Source organism: Chrysochloris asiatica, unplaced genomic scaffold (genome assembly GCF_000296735.1).
Source record: "Chrysochloris asiatica unplaced genomic scaffold, ChrAsi1.0 scaffold00033, whole genome shotgun sequence".
NCBI lineage: Eukaryota > Metazoa > Chordata > Mammalia > Afrosoricida > Chrysochloridae > Chrysochloris > Chrysochloris asiatica.
In genome coordinates this window covers 3685149-3712296 of record NW_006408551.1, presented here as the reverse complement: position 1 = coordinate 3712296, position 27148 = coordinate 3685149, and the positions used below count along the sequence as shown (strand labels likewise).

The 27148-nt window shown below is 56.4% G+C and overlaps 1 protein-coding gene across 1 annotated transcript in view; it reads right to left on the bottom strand.

The window, feature by feature from the left end:
* Window positions 1-27148, bottom strand: part of LRP1 (low density lipoprotein receptor-related protein 1) — an 85656-nt gene continuing 58508 nt past the window's right edge. Inside the window, exons 36-89 of the mRNA XM_006859462.1 lie at window positions 26874-27008; window positions 26558-26687; window positions 26188-26314; window positions 25645-25796; window positions 25426-25550; window positions 24789-25166; window positions 23186-23375; window positions 19946-20150; window positions 19455-19647; window positions 18087-18212; window positions 17817-17945; window positions 17517-17636; window positions 17165-17278; window positions 16815-16964; window positions 16605-16727; window positions 16229-16345; window positions 15929-16057; window positions 15515-15637; window positions 15282-15422; window positions 15015-15205; window positions 13898-14081; window positions 13730-13815; window positions 13421-13540; window positions 12753-12940; window positions 12456-12661; window positions 11922-12110; window positions 11306-11454; window positions 10804-10897; window positions 10540-10656; window positions 10209-10328; window positions 9699-9821; window positions 9397-9522; window positions 8939-9055; window positions 8245-8351; window positions 8011-8143; window positions 7274-7393; window positions 7030-7152; window positions 6575-6715; window positions 6353-6487; window positions 6156-6275; window positions 5342-5610; window positions 4080-4258; window positions 3589-3695; window positions 3238-3354; window positions 2616-2792; window positions 2355-2495; window positions 2068-2241; window positions 1733-1894; window positions 1118-1292; window positions 905-1006; window positions 691-755; window positions 529-619; window positions 282-426; window positions 1-141 (exon numbers count right to left, since the gene is read on the bottom strand). Coding sequence (XP_006859524.1) covers window positions 1-141; window positions 282-426; window positions 529-619; window positions 691-755; window positions 905-1006; window positions 1118-1292; window positions 1733-1894; window positions 2068-2241; window positions 2355-2495; window positions 2616-2792; window positions 3238-3354; window positions 3589-3695; window positions 4080-4258; window positions 5342-5610; window positions 6156-6275; window positions 6353-6487; window positions 6575-6715; window positions 7030-7152; window positions 7274-7393; window positions 8011-8143; window positions 8245-8351; window positions 8939-9055; window positions 9397-9522; window positions 9699-9821; window positions 10209-10328; window positions 10540-10656; window positions 10804-10897; window positions 11306-11454; window positions 11922-12110; window positions 12456-12661; window positions 12753-12940; window positions 13421-13540; window positions 13730-13815; window positions 13898-14081; window positions 15015-15205; window positions 15282-15422; window positions 15515-15637; window positions 15929-16057; window positions 16229-16345; window positions 16605-16727; window positions 16815-16964; window positions 17165-17278; window positions 17517-17636; window positions 17817-17945; window positions 18087-18212; window positions 19455-19647; window positions 19946-20150; window positions 23186-23375; window positions 24789-25166; window positions 25426-25550; window positions 25645-25796; window positions 26188-26314; window positions 26558-26687; window positions 26874-27008 — 7841 coding nt within the window. The remainder of the gene's footprint in view (window positions 142-281; window positions 427-528; window positions 620-690; window positions 756-904; window positions 1007-1117; window positions 1293-1732; window positions 1895-2067; window positions 2242-2354; window positions 2496-2615; window positions 2793-3237; window positions 3355-3588; window positions 3696-4079; window positions 4259-5341; window positions 5611-6155; window positions 6276-6352; window positions 6488-6574; window positions 6716-7029; window positions 7153-7273; window positions 7394-8010; window positions 8144-8244; window positions 8352-8938; window positions 9056-9396; window positions 9523-9698; window positions 9822-10208; window positions 10329-10539; window positions 10657-10803; window positions 10898-11305; window positions 11455-11921; window positions 12111-12455; window positions 12662-12752; window positions 12941-13420; window positions 13541-13729; window positions 13816-13897; window positions 14082-15014; window positions 15206-15281; window positions 15423-15514; window positions 15638-15928; window positions 16058-16228; window positions 16346-16604; window positions 16728-16814; window positions 16965-17164; window positions 17279-17516; window positions 17637-17816; window positions 17946-18086; window positions 18213-19454; window positions 19648-19945; window positions 20151-23185; window positions 23376-24788; window positions 25167-25425; window positions 25551-25644; window positions 25797-26187; window positions 26315-26557; window positions 26688-26873; window positions 27009-27148) is intronic.

Below are 27148 nucleotides of genomic sequence, written 5' to 3'. Positions count from 1 at the left end.
TTATGCCAAGGGGTCACCTATCTCGTCCTCGGGGCCCCGGCCCAGGAGCTCTCGCTTCTCATCTGTGCTGGCCAGAGAGTGGCGGCTGCCATGTCCACCCATGTAGAGTGTGGCGTACACGGGGTTGGTGAAGTTGGTAGGCTGTGGGGGCAATAGAGGGTTCAGTCGGGGCTTGGGAGTACCCCACCTCCATCTCATCACCCAGCCCAATACCGGTAGACACCCCAGCCATGCCTCTTGGCTCTGCCCTGGAAGCCTTCTTCTTTGCTCTCCCAGCTCACCTTGTCAGGGTCCAGGGCGAAGTCAGCATCCAGTAGGCCCCCCACATCATCGGGCTCTCCGCCCTCATACATCTTATAAGTGGGGTTCCCGATCTCCACATTCATGGCCCCATTGGTCATCCGCTGGTGCTGGAAGCCCTTAGCCCTGGGGAGAGGCATGAGTATAAGGGGGTGGGAGTTCTAGTGGGGTAAAGCTGGGGTGGTAAAATCATGACCAGAATGCTCCAGACCCCCCCCCAGGACTCACCCACGGACTCGTCGCTTGTACCAGAATACCACGCCGGCCACCAGAAGCAGCAACAGCAGCAGCAGCAGAGGAATGAGAATGGAGACCATGTCTGAAAGGAGGTAGGAAACTGAGTCAGAAAAGCTCAGGAAAACAGAAGGCACCCTCCTCAGGGGTACTTACGTCCAGGTGGCTGCTGGTTCATGACTTGCTCCTCACATCGGGGGCCTGTCATGTGGGGTGGACACCTGCAGACAGGAGGGACGGAGCTGAGCAGGTATGGCTACCCCAGGCATTGCTGTGGGGGAAGCTGGAGGGATGGGTGCTGACAGCGTCCCTGCTCAGATGTGAGGGGCAGAGGGATGGTGTTTGTTGGGCAAGGCTCAAACCAACTCACTGGCACTCTGGCATCATTTTGCTGTTCATGGTACAGGAACCGCCATTATTACAGTGACCAATGCAGGTCAGACAGCTGGGGGCCACTCGGCCATCGGAGCAGCTGCAGGAAGGAGTCAAGAGGCTGCGATGGAGGCTGGTGGGGGACAGTTTGTGGTGGGCAGGACTGGGGTTGCGGGATCAGGACAGGACTATGTGGACAGGACCCACTCACTTGCAGGTGACATCCCCACTCTGCTTGTTGATCATGCAGTTTCCCTTGAGACAGCGGCTGCACTTGTTCACCTCACACCGTGGTCCCTCGAAGTAGGCGGTACAGCGGCACTGGCGAGAACCGTCAGCAGCCATCTGGCATGTGCCAAAGTTCTCACAGTAGCCAGAGCACTGCCCTGTGGAAGGGGTGAGAGAGCAGGTGCCTCAAGTCCTGCCCTTAGGAAGGTGCTCTACGGGGGCATGGGGGGTGGGGAGTTAGGCATCTGAAGGCACCCCCCAGGTCCTGCGGTGACTCCCAACTCCTCAAGAGATCCCTGTCAGCCACATGTCACAAGCTCTGGTGTACAAGGATTTCTGTGGGCATCCTGATGGGGCACTGTTTAGTTTCCTTTTTGACCCTGCTTTTCTTGAATAATCCTAATGCCGGAGGGCTCACTATTTTGGAGGAGTATGCCAGGCCTCCTTGGGGAAGCTTTGGCTTGGCTGAGGTGTGCATGGCCTCTGCTCTGGACCTCATATCCCTGTGGGTCTTGGGCCCAGGACAATCACTACCCGAGGGCTCTGGGTGCCCCGGTGCCCCTCACTCCCTTCCCCAGGGCCCGGACAGCTCACTCACGGTACTGGCAGCGGTCGCCCAGGAAGCCAGGCAGGCATCGGCACTGGGGCTGGTTACCCTGGTTGACAGTACAGGTGCTGTTGTTGGCACAGTAGCCCGCACACACCTGCTGGGTGCATTTGGGGCCCGTGAAGCCCGTGGGGCACCGGCACGTGGGCATACCTGGAAGGAGAAAATGTGTGAGTGGGACTTTGGTCCTTTGCAGAGGAACAGGGTCAGGGGGAGTGAGGATAGGATGGAGGCAGAGACTGAGAGGGACAGGGGGGTAGGGAGGGAGGGGAGGGGAGGTGGCTGGGTCAAGGGACAAGATCCTGGCAGGAGGGCAGTAGGCATACCCGAGGGGGAGGCAGCGCAGGTGCCCCCGTTGCGACAGTGCTCCCAACACTGGTCCAGTTCGCACTTGTCGCCGGTGTAGCGGGGCTGGCAGCGGCATTTGGGCTGCCTCCGTGCATTGAGGAAGCAGCTGCCACCATTGAAGCATTGCAGGCTACAGGTCCCAGGCCGGGGGGCTGCAGGAAGGAGCCATCAGGGAACAGAAGGGAGTGGGTGGGGTGTTGAGAGGCCACAGTGAGGCGGGTTATGAGGTATGGGATAAGGTAGTGTGGGGGGGGCACGACCATACCATCTGGTGGGGGTGTAGGTGAGGGCACAGCCACGCACGTGCCATTGTCCAGACGCTTCCCGTTGGGGCAGGTGCAGACAGGCCCACTGGGGCTCAGAAGGCAGAGCCACTCACACTTCTTGCGGTCACACGGGTTGGTCACTGCAGGTTTGGGTGGGGTGGGAGGGTACTGAGCCCTTTAACCCTAAACCTGGAACCCTGCCCTCCCCACCAGGATCCCAGGTCACAACTTTGAACCCCCAAGCCCTCCTCTCTTCCCACCTTCGGGTTGCTTGTGCTGATGGTACAGAACCACATCAGAGGCGTGGCTCAGTCCTCCCGTCAGGTTAACCAAGGGGCTGTGTCCAAACTTATGGATCTTGAAGACACGATTATTGATGTAGGTGACGCCATAGATGTAATCCTCAAAGACATCGATGCTGAAGGGGTGACTTAGGCCTAGGGTGGAGGCAAGGTCAGAAGGGAATGTGGACACTCAGGCGCTATCACTTTCAGCACCTCAGTCTCTGGGGCTATCAGGAACCTCAAACTCAACGTGTCCAAAACCAAACTCTCACAACCTCTTCCTTCTATTACCAGCCCCAGACTCCTGGGTTAGAATCGCCTTCTGTAACTTTTCCCACACTGGCTGAGTTCCTACTGCTGTCTCCATGCAGCTCAGTACTCATTGGTAGAATGAATGAATGGACAAGTGGATCAGAGGGTCATTCATGGTGGACCCCAGGCATGAGTTGGTGCAGGGGGAGTCTAGCTGGGAATGGCATGAAAGACTGCTGGGGCAAGGCTAATGAGGAATGGAAGGCATGGGGTGAGGCCTCCAGGCTCAGTGTGGAGATGGTAGATCTGAGGGTAGGACTGGGGGTTAATGATGTTTCACTCTAACCTCGTTTGCTATCTGCAGCCACAATGGGGTCTGTGCCATTGAGCCGGATGCTGCCGATGACAGACAGTTTGGCATCCGCCCAGTAGAGCCGCTCGTTGTGGTAATCCACTGCCAGGCCTGAGGGAGGCAGAGAGCAGGTGAGGGCCCGGCCTCTTCTGCCTGAGTCCGGGGGTGGGGGTGGTGGGGGTGGTGTGGTAGGAAGCAGCACTGGCCAGTTTTACCCTCCCTGCTAACCCGACCACTCACAATCACCTGTTCTGGAAAAAGCCTTTGCAACTCATCTGCCCCTTCCCAGTCCAAGCTCCTTCGGCCCCCCAGTTTCCCCCGACACATCCCCCTGTCCCCACGGACCTGTGGGCCACTGGATGTTGTCCTGTACCAGTGTCTCCCGTAGGGTCCCATCCATGGCCGCTGTCTCAATCTTGGGGTGGTTCCCCCAGTCTGACCAGTACATAGTGCTGGGGAGGGAGAAGGGGTTGAGTGAAGGTAGAACCTGTGGTTCAACAGGGGAGGCAGCCCAAGATCAGACCCCAACATCTTGGCCTGGGCACAAGGTCTGATGGGAACTGCTCTTCTTCTCCAGAAAGAACCATGGGAAGCCAGCTTCTGGACCAAGTTCAGGATCTTTTACTCTATAAACACACTACACTGATTACAGTCACCTGAGTGGGCGGAGCTGCCCTGGGGCAAGGAGAAGGCCAGGCCTTGGCAGCCTGAGAGAGCAGCCACAAGAACGAGGACCCTGGCCTCAGACTAGTCTGGGTGGGGAAGGGCATGCCTTTCAGTGGAAACCCTGTCCCAGGGATTTCCTAACACAGGCCCAGTGCCTCCCACTTGCGTACCCCCTTAGTGGGTCCACCACAATGGCGTGGGGTTCGTCGATCATGCCTGAGATGAGTGTCTTGCGGTTTTCGCCCTTCATTTGTGCCACCTCAATCACATCTCGGCCCGAGTCAGTCCAGTACACGTTCCCAGCCACCCAGTCAATGGCAATGCCCCTTGGCATCTTTAGACCTGAAATCTGAAGAGGGGATGCAGGTTTAAGGCTACTGCCTTGTGTCTGTTGTTCTCTTCTTGACACCCATTCTGCTAAACAGCCATCCAGAATGACAACTAGGCTAGTCTCCTGGCTTCTACGAGATTACATTGCCACACATCTCATGTGTTCCACTTGGAGCTTTTGCATATTCCCTTGGCCAATTCTCACTAAAAGCCTAGAAGGTAGGTATTATTAACCCATTTTACTGATGAACAAGGAATCCTGGTGACACTGTAGGTTAAGTGTTGGGCTGCTAACTACGAGGTCAGTGGTTCAAACCCACCAGGCTGTCTGCTACTGTAAAGATTTAGTCTTGGAAACTCCCAAGAGTAGTTTTACTCCATCCTATACAGAGTTGCTGTGAGCTGGAATTCACTTGATGGCTATGGATTTGGTTTGTTGTTAAGTACCGTTGAGTTGGTTCCCACTCATAGTGACCTTGTATATGGTTTCCAAGGAGTGGCTGGTGAGTTTGAACTGCCGACTTTGTGGTTCAAACCTATCTTGAGGTCAAGTGCTTATCCTATGATGCCACACCAGGACTTTGGTTACTGATGAACAAATCGAGGCCCAAAGAAGTAAATAAATTGCTCAAGATTTGTAGCTTGGGAATGAACCAAAGGCATCGTCGTGTCCAGCTGCCTTCTGCAGGGATCTAATGTTGGGCTCCAATGTGGCAAAGGAGCAGCTGGTAGCATAGTAGTTACGGATTGGGCTGTGAACAGCAAGGTCAGCAGTTGCTCTGAGGGAGAAACTACCAGTTGCTCTGAGGGAGAAAGATGAGGCGTTCTGCTCTAGTAAAGATTAACAGTCTCGGAAACCCTGTGCAGGGTCGCTGTGAGTCAGAACTGACTCCACGGCACATAACAACAACAACAACAATGTGACCTAACCCAGTACTCATCATTCTTATAATTGAGTTTAACTGCCTTTTGACGTCCAGAGCGTCTCACTGTTTAGCCCCTCCTCTTGCTCTTCTCAAACTTTGCTCCGAGCCATCTGCTCTCTGGAGCCCTCCCACCCACTCTGTGCTGTGAACACAGCCCGCCTGGGATGGATGCTCACGTTGAGGTGAGTAACACCACGGTCGATCTGGCGCCGGTGGCGGTTGGAAGTGGTAGGTGGTGCAGCTGGGGGTAGACTGCGGTAGGAGATGGTGCCTGTGTGCCAGTTTGTCCAATAGACACGGCCAGCCTTGACATGCACATCCATGGCATCGATGCGGACACTCTCGTCGCCTTGGAAGGCTTGTTCATAAGCGGAGTGGGGGTGCCCAGGGAATAGGCTGCGGATCTCATTGTCATCAGCGATATACAGGACCTGGTATTCGGAGCCTAGAGCAGCAAGAGATCAGACAAGTGTGAGAAGTGGGAGAGGAAACGGGCTGGGAGGGCACCTGGGATGTACTGCCCAGCCCCGTTCACACTAATGACATCAGAATATCAGCTCCAGCCAGAGTCAGTGCTCATCGCTGCACCTCAGTACCTGGGTCTTTGCCCCATGAACTTCCTTCCTCCACCCTCGAGCTGATCCCGTGTAACCAGTCACTCCGGGGAGCTGCCCCTGCCCTTCCGGTTCCAGAGGCCTCTGCCCTCTCACAGCCTGATGTGTGTGTGTATGTTGGGGGCTGGGTGTGGGTGGAGGTGGGCACACAGGCTTGTGAGTGTATAACTGTGTCAGGTGTGCGTCAAAGTCATGGGTACATGTGCGTGTCTGAGTGCTCACGTCATGGGAGTAGCATATGTGGCGGTTACTTGTCAGGTGAGCCAGCCCCTGGGCAGCACCGTTGTGTCTGCTTGACATGGACATTGTGCTCAGGAGCGGGTGAGTAGTGGTGTGGGGAAGACCCTGTCTTGGTGGCCCCTCCTGACCCCTGCACCTTCAGCTTTGCAGGTGTTGTGCGTCTTCATGAAGTTCCGAGCACAGCTGCACAAGTGACCGCCTTTGGTGTTGTTGCAGAGCTGAGAGCAGGTGCCGAACCGCAGGCACTCGTTGATGTCTGGGGGTCACAGGGGAGGGTCATGGGTGTTTGGAGGTAGGGCTCTCCGCCTGCCCACCTTGGCCCCGCCTTCCTACCCTGGCATCCTGGATGGCCTGGCACAGTGTGGAAGCCTGGGCGGCAGGCGCAGTAGGCGGCTTTCTCTGTACGCACACAGCGTGCCTCATCTCCACAGATGCTGGCATTGGCAGCGCAGCTGGTCATCTTGGGGTCTGTGGGAGACAGAGAGTGGGTCCCCTTGCCCTAATTTCCCCGAGGCCTCCCAGTCCTGCACCTGTGGCCGGCATGCGTGGCTTTACCGATGCTGCAGCCCTCCTCATCTGAGCCATCCCCACAGTCGTCAAACATGTTGCAGCGCAGGGAGGAGGAGAGGCAGCGCTGGTTTCGGCATAGGAACTCCTTTTTGTCCTTGCAGTGGGGGGTCTGGGCCGTCGGGGGCTCTGGGGAGGGCGGGGGCTTCAGATTCTGGGCATTCATGCACCTTGAATCTTCCTCACAGTCAACCACTAAAATTGATGGGTTCTGAAACTGGCTGTTTGTTTAAACTTGCAGGGGGAGTCCCAGTCCCCACCTCCAAGACCAGAGCTTCAGAAAGCCTGGAACACCTTCTTCAGGAGTTTCTCTTGTCTAAGGAAGTGTCCCTTCCTGTGTGAGTTCCCTCCTCCAACACAACTTTCTCTTGGCCCACCCACACTCCACGGCTCAGCAGCCCCATTGCAGACACTTCAAATGGCCCCTCACTGGCCTTGCTCACCACAGTCCTCCTCATCAGTCCCATCCCCACAATTGTCGATGCCGTCACACTGGCGTCCGATCCACAGGCAGACACGATCATTCTTGCAACGGAAGGGCCGGTTGGGAGGGCACAGGAACCGGACTGTGGGTGCAGGAGACAGAAGCAGTCTGACTAGGCGGCAGTGAGTGGGTCAGGTGCTAGAGAGCCCCCTGGAGCCCCGTCCCTTGAGCCCCACCCCTTGAGCCCTGCCCCCACATCTCACCACACTCCTCTGGGTTCTCATCAGAGTTGTCCCCACAGTCGTCTTCACCGTCGCACTTCCAGGCCAGTGGCTTGCACAGAGTGTTGTTGCACTGGAACTCATCCAAGGGGCAGGTCCGTACTGGGTGTGAGGGGCAGCAGGAATGGAAGGGTAAGTTGTGCAGACCTCTCCCTCCACTGGGAGAATGTGGGACCCAGTAGGGTCACCAGGCCAGCAGTGGGACAGTAGAACTGGACCCAGGTCTACTAATTTTCTACCATGTGGGCCTTGGGTTGAAACCACTTCCTCTGGGGTTTAGGGGAGAAGCAGAGGCATCTGGGGGTGTAGAATGTACAGAGGGTTCAGAGGGTGCTGTCATGAGAGACTGCAGTGAGGGCACCAGGCTGTCCGCCCTGCTGGGTGGGCCCCTGCTCCCAGTTCCTCCCAGCCAAGGCAGGTCAGCCAGGGACAAGGCCCGCCTCACTGCCCCAGGAAAGGAGTGAGTAAGGACTTTGCTTCTCAGGGGCAGCTCACTGCCTCTGGATGGACTCAGCCGCCCCGGCTGCTTCTGCTGGATTTTAGCCCTGACTGGCCTCTCAACAAGGTGTCCTTGTGCGGGCACAACCTACGCAGATGTCCCCAGGGGCCCCATGCCTTGTTCACTGCCATATCCCCAAGGCCTACGGCATTGCCTGAACACGGTAGGTGCTCAGATGCTGGGGTGGGGGGTGCAAGATCACCATGCTGGAGGGTCTCACCACCAGTGCCACAGGCTTCCTCATCACTGCCGTCCATGCAGTCGGCATCTGCATCGCAGCGCCAGCGCAGGGGGATGCAGTGACCGCTCTTGCACTGGAACTGGTCCATGTCGCAGCGGGGGGTGCAGTCTTTCTGTGGGTACAGAAGCAGGCAGCCTGGTCAAATCTGGGCACCCCTAGAGCCTGCCCTGTCTTCCATGACCAACTGTTCATTCTGCAGGTCTCCCTGCCCACCTCGTCTGAGCCATCCGCACAGTCATGGTCTCCATCGCATTTCCAGCGTCCAGCGATGCAGCGGCCATTGGCGCAGGAGAACTCACTCTCAGAGCAGGGACGGGGGGCTAGGAGAGGGCAAAGGATAGACAGCCCCAGGAGGATGGGCATTAGGATCAGCCCCTGGGGGACTGCTGTTGGGGGCAGAGTGATGCTCCCAAACCCAAGGCCCAGTCCCCCACGCCACAGCTGAGGGGACTCTTGATCAAGATGACCAACCAATTCTGGGCACAACCCACACAGAGGGTGCCAACACTCAGCCCTCTGGGAACAGACACAGAGAAGCCCTGCCCATGGAACAGACTATGTGTGGGGAGGAAGGAGAGGGACAAGAGCACCGAAAGGAGCACCAGGGTTTAGGGAGAAGCTGATCAAGGACACGGGGCAGAGGCATAACAAGGAGGTGGGTGGGCTCTGGGGCATAGACGGGTATGGTGGGAGCAGGGGTACATCAGAGACACCTACCTCTGCAACCCCGAGAGGACAGTGTGAAAATGGAGAAAAACATGAGATGAGGTGAAATGGTACAAACTCAAATACACAACATGGAGTGGGGTGGGGCGAGGCGGGAGGGGCCTTCCGCCAGGGTGTTGAGAAGGGAGGAGCCCGAGGTGCGTTGGGTCAGGTGCCCTGCCAGGTGGGTGGGGGCACATACTGCAGCTCTCCTCGTCCGAGTTGTCTCCACAATCATTGTCATAATCGCACTGCCAGCGGCCTGGTACACAGCGGTTGTTCTTGCAGCGGAACTGGTATGGTTCACAGGTGCGCTCGTCTAGGGAGGCAAGACAGTGGAAGGGGAGGGGTGGAAGTCCACATTAGGTCTCCGACAGGTGTGCTGAGGACGGCAGGCCTTCCAGCCTGAGGTCTGCAGCAGGTTTTGGCGGAGAGGGGCATGAATGCGGGGGCAGAGGCAGGTGGGGGCAAGACCTTCCTGTGCCAGTCCCATGGAGGGCACAAAAGCCCAGTGCCAGGGTCATGTTGAGAGAGCCAGAGGACAGCCTCCGATCTCCCTGTGGCCATCCCTGGATGCCACCCCTTCCCTGCCTCCCCGCCCCCCCGCCTGCCCAGCAGAATGCCTTCCCTGGAAGGCAGTAGCTGGCCGGTCCTGCTCACCACACTCTTCCTTGGGCTCATCCGAGCCATCTCCACAGTCGTCCTCCCCATCACATTTCCAACGCGCTGGGATACAGCGACCAGAATCCTTGCAGCGGAACTCGTCCACTCCACAGGTCATCTGGGCTGCAGGGGCAGGCATGGTGTGAGGGAACGCTGCTTTCCAGAGAGTGCCATGAAGTAGGGGAGTAGGTGGGAGTGGCCCCTGTGGGCTCAGGCTCGCAGACACGGGGCGGGGTGGAGCAGCAGGCACTGTGTGTTGGGGCCTGGGCTCCAGGCTCCAGGGGTGCCAGGTAACTCACTGCAATTGGCGGGCTCGTCACTGCCGTCCACACAGTCATTGTCACGGTCACAGACCCAGACACGAGGAATGCAGCGCTTGGTGATGGAGCACTGGAACTGGTTGGGGGCGCAGGTCACCTCAGCTGAGGGGGCATGAGCACGTGGAGAAGAGAATGAGGACCCATTTTTGCCTCCCACTCCAGCTCCAGGTCATAATCTTTTCCCTCCTCTAAGGCCTGGCCCCATCCTGCTGGCCATTTTTTGGGAAAGAAGGAACATTTTATTCCTGCCTCTTCCCTCATCTTCCCTCCAATTGTTAAGCTTTTTTTGTTTTGTTTATTTCCAGGATCTACATGTTTCTATACCAAGCGTGATGATTTTATGAGCAAACCAAGTTATATTTGTTAAAATTTATGCTGCCCATCTAACTGCACCCTGGAGAGTAATGAAGCCCCTCCAAGAAGCAGTGGGGAGATTTCCCAGTGACTCTGTTCCATGCCTGCCCTGTGCCCCCAGCCTTGGGCACTCACGGCAGTCCCGTTCGTCTTCCCCGTCTCCACAGTTGTCCTGCCCGTTGCAGCGGAAGATACCAGGGATGCAGCGGTTGGTGTTAGTGCACTTGAACTGGCTGGGCAAGCAGACGTGGATGTCTGTGGGGGGCAGGGAGAAGGCCAGAGTAAGAGTAACTAGTAGTGGCTGTGCGGATGCATGGAGGGCCAAAGAGGGGAGGGGCAGGCTCAGGGCTTCCAGCAGCAGTGGGCCAGCCTGGAGTGCTGGCTGCTCCTGGCAGGCACGTCCCTTGTCCTCAGTGCAATCTAGAACCTCCCAATCCCAGGGGCCCAGAGTGAGGCAGCGCTTTACCGCAGTTGGCCTCGTCACTGTTGTCCTGACAGTCGTTGTCCCCATCACAGATGAAGGCAGGGTTTGTGCAGATGCCTGTCGAACACTGGAACTGTCCTGGGCGGCACTTGAATTCAGCTAAAAGGGAGGGGAACTAGACGTCAGAGGAGCCCAGGGGGGGATCGGTCAGGCCTCCACCCCAAGCACCACAGCTGCCTGTGGAGTCCGGCCGCCCACATGCAGTCTCTGAGGCCCCTCCTGCCCCCATCTGCCCTGGGCACTCACGACAATCCGGGGGCTCATCTGAGTGGTCCCCACAGTCGTCCTCAGTGTCACACTTCCACCAGAAGGGGATGCATTTGTCGTTTTTGCATACAAACTGGAGAGCAGGTGGGGGCAAGAGGGGTTGGTGGGGGTCTGGGGAACTCAAGGTTTTCTCTTAAGGGGCTGGGATGTTTCAAAGAGGTGGTGGGGGTCCGAGTGTTTTGGGGGAAGGTTGAGTTGGCCGGAAGGTTGGGGTTTGATAGAGGTGTGGACAAAAGAGTTGGGGATACTGGTGAGGAAGGGGCAGGGTTAGGGTGTAGGGGTGTCTGTGTGAGGGGACAGGTATAAAATATTGCTGTGGGGAGACAAGAGGTAGGCAAGAAATGTGGGGGTGTTAGTGCGGGAAAACCAGATGCGTGAAGCTATTCGAGCAGGTGTAGGACTCTGAGGAGGATGTGGGGTACTGGTGTGGGAGCAGGGGGAATGGGGAGCTGCTGAATGGGGGTGAAGAGAGACTTCTCACCTGGCTTGCTGTACAGTTGGACACACAGGTGCGTCCATCGCTACCCAGGTAGAAGTTTGTGGGGCAGGCACATTTGTGGCCACCCCCAGGGGACAGCAGGCACAGGTTGCTGCAGCCACCATTGTTGATCTTGCAGGGGTGGTTGGGCACTGTCAGAGGAAAATCGGTTGAAGGGCACTTGGCCCGGCCCATCTGTGGACCATTGCTCACCGAGCCACTGTCCAAAAAGGAGGTGTTCTGGCAACACAGTGTCCGGTCTTCCAAGGTTACTAGGCTGACAGAGCTGGGGATTTAACCTGCCACTTTCAGGAGGGAGCTGAGGTACACAGGAGAGGACCCTTCAAGGTTACACGTCAGGGGAACCAGGCACCGGAAGCCCAGCAGGAGGCTTTTGCCTTGCACTCTTTCAGCCACGCCTGCCTGCCTTCCCGGCCCTGCCTCAGTGATGTCTCTGAATGGGCTTCAGGGTCTCATTGCTTCAACCCCAGAGTTGGACCCAGGCTGGACCATCTACAGCTGTCCTGGGGAAGGGTTGGGGATGGGACGGGAACCCCTGCTGAGAGGGTAGGTGCCCTCGCTGCCTCACCCTCTGACTGCCCCTCCTTGGCCCACTCACCATCCGGCTGGCGCAGGGCATGGAAGACATGCAAGTCCATGGGCCGGTGCAAGGTGCTGATGAGAAGCGTCTTGTTGGCACCAGTGGTCTTGTGGGCACGGTTGATGGACTTTGTCTCCCAGTCAGTCCAGTAGACGTAGTCCTCAAACAGGGTCAGTGCAAAGATGTGCGGGATGTCCTGGCTCAGCACTGTGGGAGATGGCATGGTCAGTCAGGGCTGAAGACCTACCTGTTGGGTGCCTACCTTCTGGGCCTCATTCCATCCCACAACCCTGTGAGAAGGGTATGAGCCCCAGTCCTAGATGGGTAAGTGGCTTCCCATTGTCACAGAACCAAGGAGTGGCAGAGCTGGCATTCACACTAAGGCACTTCATGACTTCTTCACAAAGAGGAGGAGGGCTGGAGTTCCCCAGCCCCGGTCCTCCATCTCCACCTCGGGGCCCCCTCATCTAAGACTATACATGGGAAGGCCTGACCCCCTGTAGCTTCAGCCCACCCATCTGCTGGCCCAGGCAGCCCCAATGGCACACTGACCGACATGACGATTGGAACCATCCAGGCTGGCAAACTCAATGTAGTCCTCACGGGCATCAGCCCAGTAGATCCGCTCAGTGACGTAGTCTAGTGTCAGGCCATTGGGCCACGTGATCTTGGTATCTACAATGACGCTACGGCTAGATCCATCCATGCCGATCCGGCCAATCAGGGAGTGGTCACCCCAGTCTGTCCAGTACAAATATCTGGAAGGTGGGTGGGCAGTGAGTCCTGAGACTCACTTGAGTGTGGACCGCGCACTTTCAGGGGCTCCTCCAGCCCTCCTAGTTCACATACCCATTCTGCACATCGACCACCAGAGCCCTGGGCTCACGGAGGCCAGAGCTGACCAGCACACTCCGGTAGGCACCATTGAGCTTGGACACTTCGATGGTATCCCGGCCTTTGTCACACCAGTACAGGTTACCGCCCACCCAGTCCACAGCCAGACCATCGGGGTTGCTGAGGCCTGTCCGGTGCAGCACCTATAGGTGGGGGCAGGGAAGTAAGAGCTCTGGGTGCCCTGTTGTAGGACACTCAACTTCCTCCATGTGTAAAAGGGGATTGAGTGGCTTCTCCATGTGTGGGTGGAAGGACTGTAGCTGTAAAGTGCCTAGCCGCGCCTCTTACTCAGTACTCACGAGAGGCCCATTCCTTCAAGGACAGAGAACCTCACAGTGGCTGCGAGTATCGGTCTCAGGGAGGTCAGACACAAAGGGGGACCTTCCTGATAACTCAGAAGGCCTGAGGCTGGTGTGAGGGGAAGATGGGGAGCAACTGCCATGTCTAAGCTCTCAGGGCTGGGAGGAAAAGTAGAAGCTAAAACACACAGAATCATGCATTGAGTCAGCGGGGGAAGGGGAAGGGAGGAAATCATTTTGTAGGGAAGTGGGGAGAAGGGGTAATAACCTTATAGCAGAGGACCATATAGGGGGGTGCTGGGCCCTGGAGACCCCATTTGTCACCTGCACATCACTCCCATTAAGGTGCATCCTCCGGATCATGCTGCCTTGGGTGGTCACATCTGTCCAGTAGATCATCTGCTCTCGGTAGTCAAAGTCCAGGGCGACAGCATTATTCAGGCCCTGGATTTGGAGGTGGGGGAGTGGGAAATATTGGGTGTGGCAGCGGGGGTCTGTTTGCCTCTGGAAGGAGGGCTTGAGAACTCAACAAGGACTGACGCCCATGAGGCCCCGTGGAAAGGATGGGTGAGGAAGAACCTCTGGGCTGAGCTGGGGAGCTGGGCTGGGAGTGTGCAGGGCCTGGCTTGGTACCTGCTTGAGCAGAGTGTAGTTAGAACCATCCAGGTTGAGCTTGCGCAGGTAGTACCGGTTGGCAAAGATCAGAAACGGCTCCTCATCTGGAGACAGAGGGCCCTGGGCTCAGTGAGAGTCTAGGTACATGTAGTCCTCCTTCCCGCCCCCTCCCAACGCCCATCGTACCAGTCACAGCTTTGCAGCTGTGGGGGTGGCCGCCACGGGGAGCATAACCCTCCACGCACAGACACTTGTAACTGCCGTGGGTGTTGATGCAGTGCTGGCTGCAGGGGAAGGTGGTGCTGCACTCATCGACATCAGCACACGTCCGGCCATCATCCTTTAGCCGGAAACCGGGTTGGCAGCGGCACTGTGGGCAGAGAGAGACCAGGGCTGGGGCACTACAGAGGTCTGGGTGGTGGGAGCACCTGGGTCCCTCCACCCTGGAGGGCTGGTCTGAAGGGGAAGCCCAGCCATGCTGGGGGGAGGGCCAAGTTCTAAAGGTGGGCAGACATGTTAATTAGGGGATGGTGTGAAGGAGCCCTGGTGGTGCTGTAGGGCAAGCACTGGACTGCTAACCTCAAGGCTGAAACCCACCAGCCGCTCTGAGGGGGGAAAATGAGGCTTCGGAAACCATCTATACAAGGTTGCTGTGAGCTAGAACTGACTTAGTAGCAGTGGATTTGGTTTGGGGGATGACACAAGGGGAAGATGACACAAGAGGAGGACGAGAAGCGACCCAAGCAATACATCCATCTCCTCTCCATTGAAACCTCTCTGGGAAGTCACCGACGGCTCCACATTTTTCCATCTAGGCCTCCTTCCATGTGGCCAGGTTCTTCTCCTTGAAGTGTGTTCTCCTCCCCACTCAGCTGTGGCTCCTTGCCTATCCTCCCATTGCCCTGACCGCTCAGCTGGTGAGCCCCAGGGCCAGGCCTTGGACCTGCTCTCTCCTATCCTCACTCTGTGATGACTTATCCAGGCTCATGCATTTGGATACCGTCTCAACAGTGATGAGACCCAGATCTCTACCTATCATCTGGACCTCTCCCTTGAACTTCAGAATTTATGTCCAGGGTCCATTTGACATCTGTGCTCACCTTTTTCTCACTCCCCTCATCCCTTCGGATAGCAAACCTTGCTGGCTGCACCCTCCAAGCAGATGCAGCATCCCAGCAAGCAGAGGTTTGTGCTCATTGTCTGGCACAGTAGGTGAACACTTGCCAATTGAATGAATGAATGAATGAAGCCGTGGATAAAAGTGTTCCAAGCAGGCCTGGGGGCATGGAGTTGCTGGGCACACCTTGAATCCAATCTTGAGATCTTCGCAGTCCTGGCTGCAGCCACTGAGTTTGCGGCTGAGACACTCGTTGACGTGACAGCCACGCTCGTCGGAACCATCACCGCAGTCGTCTTGCCCGTTGCAGAGCAGTGCCTCAGCCACACAGCGCCCGCTGCTGCACAGGAACTGGGATGTGGCATTACACTTGTGCTCTGAGGGGACAGAGGTGCTGGTCAGCAGGACAGTGGGCAGTGTGGGAAAAGGAGGAAGGGGTGAGGGTGGGCCCACCTGAGCTGGTGCAGTGTGGGTTCTTGGGAGCCTCGTCACTCTGGTCGTGACAGTCATTTTCACCATCGCACTCCCACTGGCGGGAGCTCAGACAGCGCCCGTTGGCGCAGCGGAACTCACTGGGGCCACAGGTTGGGTACTCTGAGGGAGGAGGGAGCTGGTGAAGCAGGTATCCTGTACAGCCCGTGGACGATGTGGGCAGGCCCTGCCTCCCGGGCTGCCATGGGCCTCACCACACTCAGGAGACTCGTCGGAGCCGTCCGCACAGTCACGGTCATGGTCACACACGAAGTGCTTGGGGATGCACTGACGGTTCTGGCACATGAATTCGCGGCTGTCGCAGGTGCTGTTGTACACTGTGGGCAGAGGTGGGCACAGCCTTCAGCCTGGCCCAGACATCCCTTCTCTTGCCCATCACCCCTTCCAGCTCTCAGCTTCTAACTGGTCACCCCTATCTCTGGTGGAATGGGAGGTGCACTAAATGGGGAGTCCACACACCCGGGTGGTAGATACGGTTCTACCATCAACTGACTGTGTGACCTTCACTAAGGCCACTCGCTTTCCTTCAATCTCAGTTTCCCCTTCTGCAAAGTGACTGTGTGGCCATCTGCTGCCCACCCTGACTCCCTGTGGTCCCCGCCACTCACAACAGCCGGCTGTGACACTCTCATCAGCACCGTCAGCACAGTCCTTGTCTCCGTCACAGAGCCAGCGCTCGGGGACACACACGTGGGTGCCAGGGCAGGAGAAGGACGAGGGGCCGCACGTCTTGCCTTCTGTGGGGGGAACCGAAAGCCTCAGGAGTAGGACTCTGGCTGCCCACCTTCCCCTTCCCCAGCTGATGTCCACCGTGCTGTGTGCTGCCCCATGCAGAGGGTCTGGGTGTATTTGCATGTGGGGCTTTCCCTCCCTGGGGCACCTCCCACCTGATTCCAGCTGCCTCTCACCACAGTGAGCTGCCTCATCTGAACCGTCCCCACAGTCATCGCTGCCATCACATAGCCACTGCTTGGAGATGCAGCGATGGTTCTGGCACTCAAACTGGGCCTCCGAGCAGAACTTGTCTGGGGCAGCCAGAAACCACAGTTAGACGGAGAGAAGGGAGGTGGTGGCACTCAGCCGGGCAGGCAGATGCCATGGAAGGAAGGGAGACAACAGGGTAGTTCTCTTGTGAGGTCTCAGCAAGAGCCAGAGAAACTGTCCCCCTTCCTGAGATCAAGGTCTGGAGGGCAGTAAGTGGCTCTGGTGCAGCCCAGCCCTCCACCCGCCGCTGCAAGGTTCTCTGGGCTCCCCGCTGCAGTGGGGGTGCTGGTGGTCACTCACTGCAGTGGGTCTCGTCCTCGCCGTGCTCACAGTCGTCCTCCTTGTCACATGTCCAGCTCATGGGTATGCAGCGCCCACTGGGGCAGGCGAAGTAATTCAGGGGACACCTGGGGCGTTTTATGCCTGGGGGAGCAAAGGAAGGCATCAGGATACTTCCTCTCTCTCTCTCTCAGGGGCCTTGCTGGCTGCACAGCTGCCCACTGGCCACACCTGGACAGTCACGCTCGTCGCTGTAGTCTCCACAGTCGTTGGCTCCGTCGCACACCCAGCTTGGGGCATAGCAGAGGGAGGTCCGCTCACAGGGCTGGAAGAGCACACCTTTCACTCCCAGTCGGAAGTAGCTGCTACAGTCGGTGGCGCCTGGAGGTGTGGTGAGGCCCCGTAAGGGGTGATACCTAGCTCCCCTCGAGGGTGGGTGTTGTGGACTCCATACCCTCCCTGGGTCCCAGGAGAGCTCAGGCCTGGCAGGGGGAGGCAGGTGAAGAGGCTGACAGGGACAGGGGTAGACCGTAAGGTGCCACCTGGGGCCTACGGCTGTGGGAGGAGCAGATATCACTCACTGCAGTTCATCTCATCCGAAGCGTCCTCACAGTCCACAAACTGGTTGCAGCGGCTGGAGTTTCCGATGCAGGTCCCGTCTCGGCAGCGGAATTCGCCCATGTTACAGGCTGTCTCTAGAACAGCACCCATCATGGCCATCAGCCAGAGGCCTCCCCTGGGGGTCAGGTGGGGCCAAAAAGCATCTGTTCCGGGTTCGGCATATGGGTGATCTGAACCCAGAGCCTTTGGGGTCTGGGGACAAGAACTCAGCAAAGGTAGGGCGGGCGAGAAGCTCAGGACACAAGGCAGGAGTCCAGGCTCAAATGAGGGGTCTGAGGCCAGGGTGATGGCGTGTCAGTCTTGTCCACTCACTGTTGCAGGGGATCTCGTCAGAGCCGTCCCCGCAGTCATCTGCCCCATTGCACCACAGCATATTGGACACACAGCGCCCGTTGTTGCACTGGCGGAATGTCTTCTTGCAACGGCGTGAGTCTGTGCATGGGGTCAAGATGCCAGTCAGCGCAGGGCACGGGAGAGGGGGTGCCTCCGATGAGACCACCTGAGTTTCCTCCCTTGACACACATGTGTCAGTACCCACCATGGGCCTGGACATGGAGTTCTGGCTCCTCTCCCTCCCACACCCCACCCTGAGTGCTGGACTGGGCTCCTTACTGCAATACGAAGGCTTCTCGTCAGACTTGTCCTTGCAGTGGGAAACGCCATCACAGGTCAGGCTGAAGTTGATGCATTCCCCATTGGCACACTCAAACTCATCTTGGGCTCGACATGAAGAATTCACCGCTGGGGGGTGGGGGACCAGCATCAGCCAGGGTGCTGGTGTCTCCCCCTGCCTCCCCAAGAAACGAGACCACCCTTTTTGTCCTCAGTTAAAGGCTGCGAGGCGGGGGCCCCAGTCCCAGGATCCCCGCCATCCCTCCTCACCCCGGCAGGTGAGATCCTCCTGCAGGACCCGGCCGCCTCGGCAGGAGCAGTTGACGTGGCCTTGGTGGGTAAGCAGACACAGGTCCTGGCAGCCTCCATTGTTGATGCGGCATGGGGAGAGTTCGCCTGAGGCAGGGTGGGTGATAATCAGGGGAAACACACAATACACACCCCCCTCCCTCACACAAGGCTTCCTGACCTGTTCTGTCAGGAGCCCCAGGGAGGTGGCGGCAAGCCCGAGAGGGCTGGAGAAGGCTGCTATGGGGGAAGAGGGTCTAAGGTAAGGAATGTTCTGGGGTGAGTCTTCAGCTCAGGGTGTGTATGTTTCTTAGGGGAGTGGTGTGGGGTTGGAGGTGTGTTTCAGGAAGGTTCTAGTCCAAGTAAGAACCACGAGTGCAGTGGGGGGTCCCTGGGCATGTGGGGGTCGTGTGGGAGAGGCTTGAGAAAGCTGTAGCAAGGTCAGTGTGAGTGGGGCTAGGGGCCGGAATGCCCAAAGTGCATACAGGCAGAACCTGGGATGCAAGTGTGATTTGGTTCTGGAGCATGTGGCTCCAGGGAGGTTGCCCAAGGGTGTGGCTCTGTGGGCGATGTTAAACATGTGTGTGTGTGGTGTGTGTGTGTGTGTGTGTGTGTGTGTGAGAGAGAGAGAGAGGCTGTGTGGGAAGGGGCAGGCTATGGATGAGAGGTGACCAAGTGTGTGCACCAATGTTGTGAGGGATTGAAGCAGAGAGATGTTGTTAGCTGCCATTGAGTTGTTCCCCCCACCCTCAGTTCAGGGTGACCCCATACACAACGGAATCAGAACATTGTGATCCACAGAACATTGTGATCCACAATATGAAGGGGCTTCAAACACGTCAGAGATCACCAGGCCTTTCATCCCTGTCTTAGTCTAGAAACTCTGATAAAACCTGTTCAGCATCCTAGCAACACACACATTCCCACTGACGTGTGTGCTGGAGGTGCATGTAAGGGAAGAATTCTGCCTCCGAGAGACAATGACGCGGAGAGATGGAGTGGCTGGGGACTTGAGATCCAGAGAGGGAAAGGAGTTGTGTGCTGATGACCGGGGGGAGGGGGACGGGGGACGGGCATGATGCATGGACGGGGTTGTAACTATGGCAATGAAACGATATATGATAGAATGAATGTAAAACTAATGTTCTCCCATGTAAACTATCACATAATTTACAATAAAACATTTATTTAAAAAAAAAAAAAAAAAAGAATTCTGCCTCCATATCCCCACTACTCCCTATAGGAGTACCAGGTGTCCTGGAAATTCGTGGTGGTGCAGACCCAGGGTGTACTATGTATACATGCAGGTGGGTGGGCAGGGCACAAAGCTGTAACAGCATCACCACTCACAACTGTTGGTGTCGTTGGCCACGGCGATGATGCCCATGGGCTGCTGGGGAATGTCCACACGCAGCAGCTTCATGTCGCTGCCCACGTACTTGTTGGCCCGCTGCACAGCCCTCCGTACCCAATCAGTCCAGAAGATGTGCTCCCCGTACACAGCCAGCCCGAACGGGTGGACGGGCTCAGACTTCAGGATCACCTGAGAGCACAGCATCGTCCTCGTCACTGGTGCAGGTTGGGCCTTTCACCCAAACACTGCTCCAGGGATGAGGGGGGCCTAGGAGTCAGAGTGGAAAGATGCACAGTGACCTCTAGTCACCTCCTGCATAAAACTGATGAGGAAACTAAGCCCAGGCCAGCTGCGCCTTGCCCAAAGCTACAAGTGGTAGCACCAGGCTTCATTCCATCCCAGTTCTTCCTACCATGCCATGCTGCCTCCCTTTCTGGTCCTCTGTGCCTGCACCATCTCCTCCCCTGCCAGCCCCTCACAGACTCACATAGCGGTGGGAGCCGTCATACTCGCAACGCTCAATCTTGTCCAGGGTGGCGTCAGAGAAGTAGAGCTTCTCAGCCCGGTGGTCAATGGCCAGGCCGTTGGGCGTACGGATGTCCTTCTCAATGAGAGTTAGGACATTAGCACCTGACAGGGCTGCCCGCATGATGCTGGGGTGCTGCTCATTCCAGTTGGTCCAAAACATCAGGCTGGGGAATGAGAGGAACAGAGAAATGTGGCGTCAAAGCCAGAGAGTTCAGCATGGGTACTGGGAACCAGCATGGAGAGCACAGGCCAGAGCACACAGAGCTCAGGGATCAGCCAGATGAGCCAGATCCCAGAGCCACAGGCAACCTCGGAACCCAAGGTGAACACAGTTTAGTTCCTGTACTGTGTGTGTGTGTGCCATGTGCAGGTGTGTGCACATGTGAGTAAGTAGATGCATGTGTGTATGCACACCTCAGAGTGTGTCATCCCCATGAACTGAGACAGTAGAGCAAAGTGAGCCAAAGTCAGTGAGCTCCCACCCTGCCTCTACCACTCACCACACAGGCAACCTTAGGCAGCTACGGAACCTCCTTGTGCCTCAGTTTCCTCCCCTATTAAGTGGGGGATAATACTACTGCCAGTCCTGGTGTAGTGCTGAAGGATAAGCACTGGACTGCTAACCCCAAGGTCACTGGTTCAAACCCACCAGCTGCTCCTCCAAAACCCTATTCAAGGTCACTATGAGTGGGTTCTGACTCTCAACAGCACCTAATGATACTATTGTACTACACCGAGTGTGGCAACGAGTAGTCCTCAGATCTCCTACGCTGAATTATGTATGATTCCTGGGCCCTCAGAGTTAGGTCTGGGATGGGACCAAGGAACCAGGCCCTTGCTGCGCTCCTCAGGCGATCCTTATGCACACACTGAAATTTGAGAACCACCGAGCTCCAGGAAAGTCAGTTACCATTCTCCAGTTCTGACAGGTCTGCACCTTGATTCCCACCCGCCTCCCCTGCTGTTCTGACCACACCTGGTCAACTTGTCTCCTCATGCCTTTCCAGGTCTTACTTTTTTTAACCCTACCCCTGCCCTGCATTGTCTAACACATGTGAACTACTGTGAACGATTTTATCTCTTCTTCCTCTACCCTTAGGCAGACGCTGGCTGCTCTGGGACTTGTCCTGGATGAGGGGCAATGGCTCCTGATGGTCTGGAATTAGGATGATAGTCTGCAGGGAATTTGGGAGGTGGTATCTCCCTCTCGCCTCCAAAGAGAAAATAGGGGTCCTAGGGTGGCTGCTGATATCATCTTCCTTGATTTGTTGGTTTTCACCAGGGACTTTCATACCCTCAGGTGTAGCCCAGCTCAGTTCCTGTGGCAAGAAGAGAATTTCTTCTATCTTTGACAGACTGCCACACAGGGAAGAGTGACACGCAATGGTAGATTTGAGTTTGGTAACATGACTCCCCAGGAAGGGGTAGCAGAGATGGGAGGGAGAGAGGCTTTCTGAGAGGGTAGTCCACCAGAACCAGGTGTGCAGGTGACTTTCTAATCCTCTGCTGTGAGCTCCCCAAGGCCATCAGCGAATCCTCAGTGTCACGCAGACAGACTCAGCAGGAAGTTGGCTGTCTATCACTTCTTATTTCCCCTTCTGAGTTCATACAGGCTCCTTCCAACTCCCCTAAAGTGCCTTTTCCAGACAGGTCAGCTCCTCCTCCAAGAGGCTCTGTGCTCTTCCCTTTCAACTTACACTTCGCGTTGCCTCCCCAAGGACACGTGCCCCATGTCCACCTGGGTCAGGCAGGTCCCATTACACTGCCAGGGAGCTGTCCCCGCCTCATCACGAGTAGAGTTGAGTAAGTCCTCCCCCTCACAAGGCAGGGCTGTGTCTCATTCCCCACAGCATCCTCAACAGCTTGCCAGTTCTCAAAAGTTGTTTGTAGAGTGAACAACTGAATTCCCTGGGTCCAGAGGAAAGGAACTTGGTGAGCAGGCATAAGGGGCTTCTGAAGTCACGAGGCTTCCTGGTGCCTTTAGAATGAAGGTGGGCTCAGGGTAGGAAGCGTAATACAAGGGCCATCCGTGGAAGTTACAGCCTGACAGGTGAAGTTGCCGAGGTTTGTCACCAGCTATGAGGAGTCAGACAGTCCGACAGGCGGGGCTGAGGCGCGAGAACAGAGGGCCCTTGTCCTGGGTCAGCTGTGCCAGGCTGGCCGGCTGGCCGGCTGGGCTGGACTTGAGTTACCCCAGGGGAAGGAATCTGGGCTCAGTACACTCACCGTTTCTATGAAGTTGCTTTTGGGTTTTGTTTGTCCTTTAGTTTCCTAGTAAAGCTTTTTGAAAAAATTCCAAGTGTTGCTGAATTCAGGGGGAAAAAAGTTTTGTTCACATGTGGGTCAGGATTGCTAAGGCGAGGAGGGTGGCTTACCATGGGGGCACGGCTGCTCGAGACTGAGAACAGAGCAGGCAGAGATGGGGTTGACCCCGGGAAGGAGAGGGCCCAGAGCACCCACTGGCCCCAACCCACCCAGTTCTTTCAAGCTTGTGTTCTTGGTTCCTTTGCAACCGGAAATGCTTCCCATGCCGTCTTCAGGCCCCTAGAGGAGCCATTTGTATGGGGGGCAGGGGTCCCGTGGCTGTCCTTTCCCTCCTCCAGGCTTCTGCACAAGCTCTCCACCTGTCTAATCTGCCATCCCTCAGCTTTCCCACTGCCTGGCCCTGTGGATCATCAGTGCTCATGAATACAATTTGCCTCCCTGGCCAGGTAGTTTGAGTGGGCCCAGCCTGGAGCTTCCATACATTGAAGGAGAATTCAATGATTATTCTTTGCCTAAAGCTTTGAGTCCTTGAGACTCAGCAGCACTACAATAATATGTGCCTTGAATGTGACGGATACATAAAATCAGTTTTCACCAAAAGTGTCCTCCACAGCCCCTGATCCTCCCCTGGTTCAGGCAGCTGAAATATTACCCTCACGTTATAGACGAGGCTAGAGAGGTTAGACAGCTCATTCAAGGTCACACAGCAAGGAAGTGGTGGAGCCCAGATTATAGCCTGGCTTAGAGCCTGACTCTCCTGCCCCTCCACCCCCAGCATGGGTCTGCTGGGGTCAGTTTCTGCCACCCCGTGCCCCTCCCAGCTGTTTATCACCTGGCTCCCCATCTCCACCTGGGTCTGCCTGGCTCCATGTCAGTGTACTTCTCCCACCGCCCCCCCTCTATGTGCCCTCCTCCCCCCAGACCCAGAGCTCACTTCTGACACTCATCCAGCACAAAGGCCCGTGGGTGGTCGTCCCCAGACATGGTGATGACTGTCTCCCGCTCAAAGGCCCCTGGGCGGGTCTGGTCCACAGTGTGGCGGGTAATGGTGGATGTCGTGTAGCTTGTCCAGTAGAGCGTGTCCCAGCCTCGGTGGTAGGCCAGGCCTTCCACGGAGCCCACATCTGGGAGGAGACAGAAATGGCAGTGGGTTTGGAAGGGGGGAGCAGAGCTTAAGGGGGCTGTTGGCTTCTCTGGTGCTCCCATTCCCCTGGCATATGGAGGTGCTGGAAGGGTAAGTGTGGGATCAGGAGAGTGTGTGTGGGGCAAATAGGGTGGGCTCTGACCCCTTCTGCCCTCGATATTTCCCACCCAAATGACCCAGAGCCTATCACCCTTCCTCCTATGTCTCCCTTTAGGCAGAGTTGGCTTTATGTAGTGGTTATACTTTTCTGGAGCTAGAGTTCTGCCACATGGGGTAGAAACTGAATTTCCCACTTAGGCTGCTTACGAAGACCCTGTACTGGACTGCTTTTTAAAGAAAGCTTATCTTGAACTTAGGATGCAGAACTAAATTCACAATAAGAGATCTACAGCTGAGCAAATTTCAAGGGAAAAAGACTCAGGGGTTTTTGTGGGTTCAGGCTCTATGACAATGTGGTCACCAAAAGGCTACATTCAAGGAAGTACTGTCCTTTAAACAGGGGAGATGGCAGGCCAGTCTGTTCTGATTAAGCTACAATTACAGAGGACTGAGTTTCGCTTTGGATGTCACACTTACAGACAGACAGCCTGAATGACGTGGAGCAGAACATATCAGAATGAAGCCAGAAAAGCTTCCGCTGCACATACCCAGCAGCCAGCTCAATGTCTGCTCAGTCTTTACAGATTGGACACATGAATAAATGGACAATGAGTGAGTCAAAGGAATTGGGGGCATCTAATGTGAAGAGACAAATGTTGTTATGATGTTGGGTGCTGAACTGGTTTCAGCTCATGGTGAGCCATGTGACAGAGCGGAATTGCCTCATAGGGTTTTCTTGGCTGTAGTCTTCATAGGATTGCCAGATCTTTCTCCTACAGAGCCAGCCTTAGGGGTTAGCAGCTGAGTGCTTAACGTTGAGCCACCAGACACTTAGCAGAAAGCTGAAACGCTGTCTTATGGATGATAGCTCCAATGGTTCTCACAACCATCATTATTCTACGGAGCATGTGAGCTAGTAGCCTATCTCTTAGGCATTCACAGATGGGGAAGCCAAGGTTCATGGAGTCCAAGGTCTCTGAAATCCTAAGTGTCTGGAGTGTGCAGGACTGTCTCTGCAGTGCAAGCTTATAAGCAACTGGGCTACCTGACAAGACGTTGAGCCTGTGCTGTGTAGTCCTAGAGGCAGGCCCAGGCCAAGGCCCAGTGCGGGGAAGTCTGAAGGAAAGCCAGTTCTGATTTCAAATCAGGAACACTTTCAAATCACTAACATGGGTCCCGTGTCAGTGCCATTCACACCCACACCAGGATGAGCTGGCTAATGTCTGAAGCTCTTCTGCCCTAAGAGTCAGGGGACCTTCTCTGCCCACCTCCCACTCCCTGGGTCTGGGCTCACTCTCTACAATGGTGGTCCTTCCCGAGCCATCGTCATTGATCTGCTGGATGTTCCCAAAGTGGATGTCGCTGAAGAAGATGCGATTGGGGGTGCCTGGGGAGGTGCCTGCTCGGTAGTCAAAGGCCAGGGCGATGACATTCTTCATATGTTCTGGGTCCTCGAAGGGCTGCACAGGCGCATTGAGGTTGCGCTCGTCCGACAAGTGGATGCTCTTCAGGATAGTGCGCTCTGAATAGAGCAGGTAGCCGGCATACTCGCGGCATGAGGCCCCGTCCTCAGCCAACATCCCATGGGCACAGGCGCAGGCCCGCTGCCCATTGCCCCGGTATAGGCACAGCTGCTGGCACCCACCATTGGACACTGCACACACGTTGGTGCCTGGGAGGGCGAGAACGGGGAAGGAGGAGGTTATCGGGAAGATGAGGCCCTGCCCATCTCAGCAGAGGTGGTAACTCTGAAGGGTGTCTTGGTTTCCTCCAGGTCCTGTAACCAATACCTGGATCAGTTCCAGAGCTGCTCAACCTCTCCTCCCCATCCCTGGGTCTCTGGAGCCACTGGGAAGTCCCCCTTTGGGTCTAATTTTTCTCCCTAGGGAGACAGTTCTTGGCGTCTCCTTTAGCACTAACCCCAGCCTCACCTTTCTGTCGGTCCCGGTTGAAGACTTTGATGTCTTTGAGCTGAACACCGATGCCCGTTCGCAGGGGCACAGAGTCTGTGGCGTTGTCTTTACTCCCACGCTTGATGGAGCCATTGGCATGAGTCCTGCGGGGAGAGATGAGCCATGGACAGGGTGTTAATTGGAGTCAAGAGGATGGGGACAGGCAGAAAGGGGAGATGATCAAGTCAGAAGCCTCACCTGTCGCTCCAGTAGATGAACTCCTCAAACACAGACACCGAGAACATGTCCATGTTGTTGCTGGACAGAACCACTTCACGGTTCTCACCTGTCTCCAGGTCGATTCGTTCAATCTTGTCTGTCCGTGCATCGCACCAGTACAGCTTCCCACCCTGCAGGTCCGAGTGCCCACCTCAGTTCCAACACCATACCCTCCCCTCCAGCCCCAAGTTCCGGCAGCTAGGGATGTGTGGGCCTGTGAGTGGGCCCTCAGTTTGGCTTTCCTCACTCACTCCTGCCTCGTTTTCTTCCCTCCAGTAAATACTATCCCTTCCCTCTGGCCTGCTGATGTGCCGACCTCTAGGTGTGCCTCCCTACTCGGAGTGAGTCTCCATCATTTCTGGGTGGCAAGAGTCCTACTCTGAGTTAGGGTCAGGGTGCTCCATGATGCCTCCTGGTCTGTCTTTCCACTGAATGGGTGCTCATTAAAGGGAGACTCAAAGAGAAGCCAGGTCCAGGGTGAGGGGACTTCCCTCTGTGCCCAGGTCACATCTATATCCAAACCTCATAGTCCACTGAGATGCCGTTAGGCCAGCTGATGCTGATGTTCACCAGCACCACTCTCTCTGTGCCATCTAGTCTTGACCTCTCGATGCGTGGATACTGGCCCCACTCTGTCCAGAACAAGTACCTGTGGTGGAGGTGGGAGATGGGAAAGCTCAGTCCTCAGGGCATGGGAAAGTATCCCACAAGTCCTGCCCTTTCCCACCCTCCACTGAACAACAGCTGGGATGGATGGGGTCAGGGATAGGACATTCCACCTTTCAAGAGTCTTTCCTGGGCAGGGGAGAACCTTGCCAGGGAGACTATAGCCAGGGACTGGGCCCAGATCAGAGCCAAGGCTAGGATGTGGCCAGCCTGTCTTGCTCCTCACCCCTTCTCTGGGTGGACAGTGATGGCTCGGGGCTTGTCCAGGCCCTGGGAGATGACCACGTAGCGGAAAGAGCCATTGAGTCGGGCGACCTCAATGACGTCGAAGCCCTGGTCCGTCCAATAGATGTTGCCTGCGGAGGGAGTTGGTGGAGCTCAGGAGACTGGATGAGACAATGGGCTTGGAACCCTTCCAGCCCAGACACTGCTGCTGCTCCATCAGCTCCTGACTCACTCTGCTCCTCAGACTCCCCCTTCTGAGACCTCATTCCCACCCAGTTCTCGGCTTCCCTCAAGTCCAGAATCCCTCCTCTGCTTACCAGCAATCCAGTCCACTGCGATGCCCTCCACTCGGCCAATGCCATTGGTCACCACATCCTCTCTCCATGTCTGGTCCCGCTTGGCCCTACTGATGGTGCTCAAACCCATGTCCACCCAGTAAATGGTATCATTTTCTAGAGGTTGGGGAGCAGAGACATGGGAGCGTCCAAAAAGGCAGATGCAAAAGGGGGTCCAGAATCATAAGGCTCTCAGGATGGAGTGAACGAGTGCTGGGGGCAGGTTGCTTGGAAGCTGAAGTGGGCTGGGGTGGTGG